Raw genomic sequence first — 10,645 nt, forward strand, 5'->3', positions numbered from 1 at the left:
CGAAACACTCGCATTTAATTAACATCTTCTGAAACTAAATTAAATTAAATTGAAAGAAATAATACGGGGTATCAGTGATTAGATTTGTAGAAACTCGGCAGAGCTTCGCGCCAAGTATGTATATAAGCGAAAGGCTCGCCTTGTATTTGTTTTCGAGTTCAACTTGGTGTTTTTGTCTCTCGGCTTTTTCATTCTCCAGATCTTTGAGATGCAAATCTTTCAGGTATTTCTTTAAACGAAATGAATAAAAATGACGCTTTCGGTATCGTGGCCATGATCTTTGAACGCGTCGTCATGTGCATTGTTAATCAGCATTCTACAGGGACTCATTTTAAGTGGGTGTGCCTTGCGCCCACGCGAAGATGGTCTTTAGAGGTTATGTTCGACAGTACTTGATCCTATCACTGTTTCGAGCGACAGCTGCTTTAGAAAATAAAAGTGATGTCATTAAGAACCTTCTATTTAAATTTACCAATATTTTAAGATTGACCAATTGTGGGGTGACATAAAATAAAATGTTTAGAAATTCCAACGGCCTCAGGTCTTCTCAGGATTTTTGGCGCGAAAACGAAATTTCAAACTTGTGCATTAAAATATATTACCGTATGAATATTTTGAATATCTTCTACTCACTTGGTTATTCACTCGGATTTTTTTAATGGCCATTTACTTGAACTAATTAATGAATATAAATAATAACAACGACAATGACGATGACGATGATTATTTACTTGAATTAATTCATGAATGTAATGGTTTTACATGCATTAGGGTGCATTAATTAAATAATAGAATCTAACAATTCATCCCGACATTTTCAGTTTTGGGTTGCGTACACAAATTGCAACTCGCAATACAAAGATGCGGTGCAATTGACTTTGAGGCAGATCGACGTGATAAGGCGACTGATACGGCGATATTCCGACGATTTGCAATTGGTAACAGAGGCTTCCGATATCGAATCGGTATGGCAAAATGGAAAAATTGCATCCATGATCGCAGTCGAAGGTGGACATTCCTTGGACTCGAATTTGGCTGTCTTGAGGCTTTATTATCAACTCGGGGTACGATATGTCACCTTAACGCACGCCTGCAATACACCATGGTAATTGCTTTAAGCAAATTAAATATTAATATGTGATTTAGAAAAAGCTTTTTCACCGACGTCGATCAAGTTCCTTTTTCACTGGCGTCGGTGAAACAGGCTTTTCTAAATACATACGTTGCCGACGTTGGCTTTTATATTGACAGCCGTGTCAAATTATATTGAGGATTATACTAAATGGCATACTCCAATTGTTTTTCAGGGCCGACTCGTCCACAGTGGAGGATAAACCCAAAAGGAACCTTACAGCATTTGGAAAAGTGAGTTTAGAGTGGAGACTTGACAATACGGACCGACGCCATTTTGTTTTCTAGAAGAGGCAAATTTGTAATCGCGAGATAACTACCCCTAGTAGCGTAGAATAATTTCTAAATATTTCTTTGTAATCTTTGCTAAATATCTCAAGCGACAGATTTTTTAAGATTTCTTGTAGATTTCATTCCAAGATATTTGAAATATTTCTTGACAATCTCAATGACATATTTAGTTTCAATAATTTATAAACATATANATTCATTAATTATGTATTTGCCAATGTTTCCTTGATTCCTGCTGAAATAATTTCCAATTGTTTTTAATTATTTCCGTGCATTTAATTCATTAATTATGTATTTGCCAATGTTTCCTTGATTCCTGCTGAAATAATTTCCAATTGTTTTTAATTATTTCCGTGCATTTAATTCATTAATTATGTATTTGCCAATGTTTCCTTGATTCCTGCTGAAATAATTTCCAATTGTTTTTAATTATTTCCGTGCATTTAATTCATTAATTATGTATTTGCCAATGTTTCCTTGATTCCTGCTGAAATAATTTCCAATTGTTTTTAATTATTTCCGTGCATTTAATTCATTAATTATGTATTTGCCAATGTTTCCTTGATTCCTGCTGAAATAATTTCCAATTGTTTTTAATTATTTCCGTGCATTTAATTCATTAATTATGTATTTGCCAATGTTTCCTTGATTCCTGCTGAAATAATTTCCAATTGTTTTTAATTATTTCCGTGCATTTAATTCATTAATTATGTATTTGCCAATGTTTCCTTGATTCCTGCTGAAATAATTTCCAATTGTTTTTAATTATTTCCGTGCATTTAATTCATTAATTATGTATTTGCCAATGTTTCCTTGATTCCTGCTGAAATAATTTCCAATTGTTTTTAATTATTTCCGTGCATTTAATTCATTAATTATGTATTTGCCAATGTTTCCTTGATTCCTGCTGAAATAATTTCCAATTGTTTTTAATTATTTCCGTGCATTTAATTCATTAATTATGTATTTGCCAATGTTTCCTTGATTCCTGCTGAAATAATTTCCAATTGTTTTTAATTATTTCCGTGCATTTAATTCATTAATTATGTATTTGCCAATGTTTCCTTGATTCCTGCTGAAATAATTTCCAATTGTTTTTCATTATTTCCGTGCATTTAATTCATTAATTATATATTTGCCAATGTTTCCTTGATTCCTGCTTTTCCAATTGTTCTTAATTAATTCCGTGCATTTAATTAATTAATTATATATTTATAAGGTCCGCGATGGTCTATCTTCGACGCCTCCTGGTGAAACTATTATCAGTAAAGAAGAACTTACCGATGGACAAAAAGAAGTAGCACTCACTCCTGGAAGTTGTCAGACTGCTGAGGAGTGAGTGATGTTCCAATTTACTTTCTTATTTATCATATTTATCTTGTATTTGCTTTGTTTATTCCTGTTTATATGTTTCTAGGTGGAAGGATGACCAAAAACCACCGACTAATCCTGATAAACCAACTGATCCTGATAAACCAACTAATCCTGATAAACCAACTAATCCTGACAAACCAACTAATCCTGATAAACCAACTGATCCTGATAAACCAACTAATCCTGATAAACCAACCGATCCTGATAAACCAACTGATCCTGATAAACCAACTAATCCTGATAAACCAACTAATCCTGACAAACCAACTAATCCTGATAAACCAACTGATCCTGATAAACCAACTAATCCTGATAAACCAACGACCGATTCTGAAAAAAATCCATCAAAGCAAACTTGAGCAGCAACCATCAACATCAACTAAGAAATCAACAAACCAAAACGCCTAGTTCTGAAAACTAAAAATAAGGAATTACAAGCAGATAAATAATATTATTATTTATATTCGTCATAGAATATTTTGTATTTTGCACAGACTCGTACAATGTACAGAAACACGTGCATAGATTTGTCAAAATTCCGGGGATTTCGAAGAGTGAAAAGTCGCCGAACATCTTCAAGCTTCAATTACTAAATTGTTAAATTAACAATTTACAGTAACTGTACCTGGTAGATATTTTGTTGACAAAGATATTCCCAGGCAATGGGTGCAACTACTGCCACCGTTATGGAAATAAATCGTTGATTTAAAAAGTAACACTTTTAAAATCAGGTCTCCCAAGTTGAAGATTCATGATCGTCTTATTATGAGGGAAATTAATTTTCATACAATTTGCAGAACACTTCCTGCGTGAAGTGTCTGCAATACATGGATGCGTGATACAGTATATATTTGAATAAAAATTTGCGGTAAATTTGTCACGCCATGACTCAAATATTAGATATGGACGCTGCAATTGTTTATCGGCAATGCGGAAGATAAATTTAGTTGCACATATGTATACAAACATTGAAAGATTGCATGCACTTAACTTTGTTTCATATTTAAGTATTTTTTGTTCGTCATTGTGTCTTGCGGATATGAGTTCCAAATGAGGACTCATAAGCGACGCCTTTATGACTCTTTTCATGATCTTTTGTGAGACGAATTTGATGAACATTTTGCATCACTTTGTCTACCTGGGTACGCATATGAGCAACAGACGCTGCAATTGTTTATCAGCAATGTGTGAGATAAATTTAGTTGCACATATGTATACAAACATTGAGACATTGCATGCACTTAACATTGTTTCATATTTAAGTATTTTTTATTCGTCATTGTGTCTTGCGGATGAGTTCCAAATGAGGACTCATAAGCGACACCCTAATGACTCTTTTCATGATCTTTTGTGAGACGAATTTGATGAACATTTTGCATCACTTTGTCTATCTGGGCTGTTTCAATATTCCGTAAGACATTTTCCGGCATCTTCCTTTCGAGGTCTAGAATGATTTTGTGATGTGCGCAGATAGATAACGCTTTTATAAGAAGTTAAGCATTTAAATTTCATATCTTCAGCATAACGGTGGGAGGGCAAATCCGTCACGGCCATGAGTATGATACATCTGATGTAACGACTGCTCAGTCAATAGTAGACGACGAATCAAACTTGTCAAACAGTTTTCATCCACGAGATGTTTACGTTACGTTTTCCAATAATTTCCTGGATTTTTGTTTCTGTGCTCGTGGGGTGTTTCATCGACTGCGAGGGAATTTTTTGTGGTGGTAAGGGGGATTTTTAATCAGATTTATCATCACGAAAATACTGCATATAATTTACAGGATGTGGAATAAATAATGACATTTCAAAAATAAACATTAGAATATAGGAGATAATTTCTCGAGACTTTTGATCAGATTTATCATCACGAAATTACTGCATATCATTTACAGGATGTGGAATAAATAATGACATTTCAAAAATAAACATTAGAATATAGGAGATAATTTCTCGAGACTTTTGATCAGATTTATCATCACGAAATTACTGCATATCATTTACAGGATGTGGAATAAATAATGACATTTCAAAAATAAACATTAGAATATAGGAGATAATTTCTCGAGACTTTTAATCAGATTTATCATGATGAAATTACTGCATATAATTTACAGGATGTGGAATAAATAATGACATTTCAGAAATAAACATTAGAGTATAGGAGATAGCTTCTCGAGATTTTTAATTATATTTATCGTCACAAAATTACTGTATATAATTTACAGGATATGGAATAAATAATGACATTTCAGAAACGGTACATTAAAATAAAAGAAGTAATTCTTCTCGTGAAAATAAAATACTTAAACACCTCCTTGATACATCCAACTTCGCAAATTGAAAGTAAAAAATTCGTTCTTTCGTGAAAATCGAATTTCCCTAAATCTAAATTCACTTTATCCCCATTCACTTTATATAAAAGAATTCGGCAAAATATTGTTCTCAACGGATTCCTACATTTTTGATAATATTGTCGCTCTTGACAAGTACACCCAATTCTGTGTTTACACGATAGATACGTTCCCGAAGAATACGTGTAAAAAAATTCCTGTAAAAAGATATATCGCATCTATGGAAAAATAGAAGATTGGTTCCAGTCCTGAGAAATCAGGAAAAATAATACAATAAACCATGAGTTTTCATGTTAGGATCTTAAACATTTAATTTCATAAAGATTGCGCATTTATCATACAAAGCAAATGATCAATTAATTCCTTGTCTCCAATGTCGCAGTTGTAAAAATAAAAGTGAAGTAAAATTTGCTTCTTAGAATTTGGGTCGATCGTGTTGAATAAAAATAAAAGGTTAAAAGGGAATTAAATTTCTTTTCTAATTAGTTTCAAATCAAAATCGTGTAAAAATAGAATTGGGTGTATAAGTTTCCAAAGGAAACATTTCAACGACCTTGAAGTAATCATGTCGAAAGCAGACTTTTTATGCGCGATTGTATCAAGTCAATTTCGTCTGCATGTTATCGGTATCTTTTGTCTCGACAATCAGTCATTAAAGCCCAGGTAAACATAACGACTCGAAGAAAAGTGATTATCGCCTTGTTTAATTAAGAACCGGTTGATACGAAGTCAAGGAAGCCGGAAGCTTAATTAGAACTACAACTCATTCATTGTACAATGGCGGACATGAATGCCTACCCTGCAGATACGACATCGCCTGTGCAGGATGGGAGGGCATTGATGTCTCCCAGTGTACGCGCCAGTAATTGATTAATCCCACCCAGAAAATCATGATCATCATATGTGCCCATAATTATGAAAGTGGTCTAAGTCATATATTTTTTGTTTCGAAATTACATTGAATTAATTTCGTTTGAAATAATATGGCGTGAAATAACTGATAAACTCATTTTTTTTTTAATTTTGACTTAGACCACTTTCATAATTATGGGCACATATGATAAGAAATATCGATTTACGAACAATTTGCGGGCCATTCGCTGCATGAAATGTCTCCAATATATGTACGCATTTTGCACAATAAATTCCAGCAAAAATTTACGGCAAATTTCTCATAAATGGTTGTAGCAATGTATTTACCGCATACTCGAGTCATATGCCAGTTATGACATAACCGACATTTATGAGATGAAAATTTACGGAACATTTAACAGGAGCTGTAACATCATTCCATGACATTAATTTCCGGACATTGTATGAAGTTAATTAATGCTACAAATGGGAGCTACATATGATCTCGCTCAATGTTCCCCTTTACATCACGCCATTACTCAAATATGAACTACGAACGCTGCAATTGTTTATCGGTAATGCGTGAGATAAATTTAATTGCACATATGTATACAAACATTGAGACATTGCATGCACTTAATATTCTTTCATATTTATGTATTCCTCATTCATAATTTTGTCCTGCGGATAAGTTCCAAATGAGGAGTCATAGGCGACACCCAAATGACTTGTTTCATAATCTTTTATGAGACCAATTTGATGAACATTTTGCATCACTTTGTCTATCTGAGTACGCATATGCTGCAATTGTTCATCGGCAATGTGTGAGATAAACTTAGCTGTACATATGTGTACAAACATTGAGACATTGCATGTACTTAACTTAGTTTCATGTTTAAGTATTTTTGGTTCGTCATTGTGTCCTGCGGATATGAGTTCCGAATGAGGACTCATAAGTAACACCCAAATGACTCGTTTCATAGTCTTTCATGAGACAAATTTGATGAACATTTTGCATCATTTTGTCTATCTGGGATTGGTTGAGCGCAGAAGAAAGAAGGTCCATCGATGAATACGACTTGCAGATTCGGCTAAAGGTTTATTCAGCATCTGCTTTAAGGTAGAACAACAACAATAAGAGCCTCAAATTAAAAAATTCATGAAACATGTTTCACAGTGACCCGAGTGGAGAGGGAAAATCCTTCGACGCCAATTTGAAAAATGCGGAAGACATCGTCCAGAAGATCGATTTCCAAAAGCCATTTGTACTTTACATTCATGGATATCTGGAAAATCCTGTTAATGAGAGCATTCAAACCGTCGTGGCAGGTAAGGTATATTTTTGCTGAAAAAAAAAAAATGGGGAAAGAGTAATTATCTAAATCGAAAAATGTTTATCACGACAGGACTTGAGAATTATACGAACTGAAGCGTTCCATACGTCATTTCGGTAAAGTAATGATGAAGAGATCGATGTAAAACTGTGAAATTCATTATTCTAACGACTGTTTAGCACCAACGTCGCCATCTGTGAGGTTTAGCTGCAACTAAATGTTCGCTCTAATAACACGCGTTAGCCCCGAGACAATCCAGCATTCTCTTACAATCGTTGCTGAAAGTATTTTCCATATTTTCCCATCTGACTCTGTAATATTCCATTTCTACGGTATTCTACATTGTTCGACCTAGGTCCTGAAACTCTTAATTTTCGATTCTAAGTCTCCAAAAAGCGTAAAACATCGAAAACGTGCCCGGACCACGCCATGTTGTTTCGAATCTATGACAAGTAAATAAATTTTGGATGAAAAATGAAATCTATATGTCGTTTCGGTAAAGTGATGATAAAAAGATCGACGTAAAACTGTCGAAATCCCGGGAATTCATTATTCTAACGACTGTTTAGCACCAACGTCGCCATCTGTGAGGATTAGCTGCAACTAAATTTTTGCTAAAAAAAACACGCATTATCCCCGGGACAATGAATATATTTTCCATATTTTCCCATCTGACTCCCTAACATTCCATTTCTATGGTATTCTAAATTGTTCTGACATTAATATTTCTATTCGTTATTACTACGATTATTCCCCCTGTGACGGAAAAACTTGATCAGCAGTGCTGTCCTTTGCAAAAAGTATAAATGTCCTTTTTTCTATGTAACATCTAAAGTGAATGTTTGCCTTTTTTCTTTCCAGCCTATCTTCAACGAGGCGAGGACAACATCGTCGTCCTGGATTGGAGCGAATTCTCGAGTGGAAATTATATAACAGTCGCGTGTAGAGTTAAACCAATTGCAAATGCGACCGCTAGAGCTCTGGAAAAATTCAGTCTTAACGGACTAGATTTGGAGTCTTTACATATTGTGGGACATTCCTTGGGCGCCCAAATTGCTGGTTTTATTGGAAAGTACATGCCCTCGCAAGTACCGAGGATCACAGGTGAGTGGAACCTTCACTTATGCCCGGTTAAACCTCGGTTAAAAATAGAAACCTCGGTTAGAACGAGTTGCACGTTCCACAACATTTTAGGGTGAAGGTAAACACGTCGAGGAACTTGATCGACGTCGATAAAGAAGATTTTTCTCAATGCCTACGTTGCCGACGTTCGTTTTTATATTGACAGCTGTGTTGAATTATTTTCGGTATTCTACTAAATTGCATGATCCATATATCGTTTTCGTATAATAATTATAATGAAATCGAAGTAAAACTCAAGAAATCTCCTGGATTTATGGTTTCTGAGGCTTTAATTAACTGTAGAGGGCATNATGTACGATATTCGTTAAATATATAGAAAATATAGAAGAAATATTTTGTGCTACTAGGGACATTTTTCAACCGAATTTCGACTCTTTTCGGCGGAAATGATTAATTACCTCGACGAGGAAATGTGTCTTGTGAATTTTGGAGATGGTAAATTATCATTTCGTTAACAGAAAATTGTCCTGGAAATGAATCGACTTGGGATGTTGGTGGATCTCTCCCACGTTTCACACGAAGTCATGAGAAACGTCCTTCAAACGACGAAAGCGCCAGTGATCTTCTCTCATTCCTCAGCATTTGAATTATGCAAGATGTATAGGAATGTCCCAAATGACGTTTTACAGTTGGTTGTAAGTACATCTTGAATATGGTTCTTTGAAATCTCACCATTTGCGGGAGAAAACTTATTGTTTTCGAATTCGGTATACAGGAAGAATTCTGAGAAGGAAATATTTCTCGAATTCTATCTGTGATTAAGGTGAAGTGAAACACGTCGAGGAACTTGATCGACGTCGATAAAGAAGATTTTTCTAAATGCCTACGTTCCCGACTTTCGATTTTATATCGACAGCTGTGTCGAATTATATTGGATATTGCACCAAATGGCATACTCCACCTGTCGTTTTCATACAATAATTATATAAAAATCGAAGTAAAACTCCATAAATCCTCTGGATTCGTGCTTTCTGCGGCCCTAATTGACTGCCGAGGGACCCCCTGCGCCATCTGTGATTTCCAGGTCCAGGAAAGTGTCAAGATAATTCCTAAGTGTTCACGAGTCACGTGTCAAAGTTTCAGACGTTTCGATTCAATACTCTTAAAAAAAACGTGTCTTATTCGGACCGACTGATATGAAGGGGGTTTCACTCCACCTTAAATGTTAGAAATTATGGATAATATCACCCGGCACATTTTTCTCTGTCCTTAAAAAATACAAGATTAATTAAGTCATCTAGTTATATAATAAATGAACCACGAAGTTAAAGCTTGGGGACTTGATCTTTCCAGAAAAAAAATGGCGGAGTGGTGATGGTGAATTTTTACAGCGATTTCGTGAATTGCAACGCCACGAGGAATGCAATTATGCAGGACGTTGTTGGTAAAATAATTTAATAAATGGATGATCTCACACTGAAGAAAAAAAAGTTCCTTGGACCAAAGAAACATTTCTTCTACCAGTACTAAAGAAATATATTTCTTTAATTCAAAGAATATTTATTTCGCCGAAATAAAAGTTGTCGCCATTCCGAAGAAACTTAGCATCCAATTTATTCCATTTTATTCGGATCTAATAATTATTCTTTGAATTAATAATATATTCCTCTGGTACTATTCACGTAAATACTTCTCGGGTTCATTGATGTTTTTTTTTTTCGGACTCTTTTTATAGCAAGTCGAGAGTAATTATAATTTCTTTCGCAGATCACATTAATTACATCCGACATTTCATCGGTGTGGATCACGTGGGTATTGGCGCCGACTACGATGGCGTGTCTAAGTAAGCTTTTCCTTCGAAATTGTTGCTTATTAATAAAAGATTACCCCTATGTCCATTTAATTACAAAATTAATGAGATGCACATAAATAATTCCCCAGAGTCCCCGAAGGCCTGGAGGACGTTTCGAAGTTTCCGGATTTGTTTGACCGTCTTCACCAAAATAAAGAAACCGAGCCCAGCTGGTCTAAAGGCGATTTGGAGAAATTAGCTGGAAGGAATTTCCTCCGGGTTTTCCGAGCCGTCGAAGAGGTGAGAAATCTTCGAAAAGAATTTCCTAACTCTTCTCAAAGCAAGAGGAAACGTTTGCAATGTGGTTGCATCGAGCATTGAGAATCTCGCTAAAGTTTCCTTGATTCCTGCTGAAATAATTTCCAATTGTTTTT

The 10,645-nt window shown here is 34.9% G+C and overlaps 1 protein-coding gene and 1 long non-coding RNA gene across 2 annotated transcripts; both read left to right on the plus strand.

Moving 5' to 3' along the window:
- Positions 1-821: 821 nt before the first annotated feature.
- On the plus strand, positions 822-10,592 carry LOC105695670 (dipeptidase 1; the record flags this gene model as incomplete). The annotated part of the gene is made up of 6 exons (XM_023433715.1): positions 822-1,105; positions 1,308-1,365; positions 8,938-9,114; positions 9,773-9,863; positions 10,187-10,262; positions 10,361-10,592. Coding segments are annotated over 6 exons (918 nt in total), but the record flags the coding sequence as incomplete, so codon positions are not given.
- On the plus strand, positions 2,640-5,059 carry LOC111674234. The gene is made up of 2 exons (XR_002762316.1): positions 2,640-2,757; positions 2,840-5,059. It is a non-coding gene; the product is annotated as an uncharacterized LOC111674234 (long non-coding RNA).
- Positions 10,593-10,645: the final 53 nt, after the last annotated feature.

The sequence above is a fragment of the Orussus abietinus genome, unplaced genomic scaffold (genome assembly GCF_000612105.2).
Source record: "Orussus abietinus isolate OABI.00-Male unplaced genomic scaffold, Oabi_2.0 scaffold1131, whole genome shotgun sequence".
NCBI lineage: Eukaryota > Metazoa > Arthropoda > Insecta > Hymenoptera > Orussidae > Orussus > Orussus abietinus.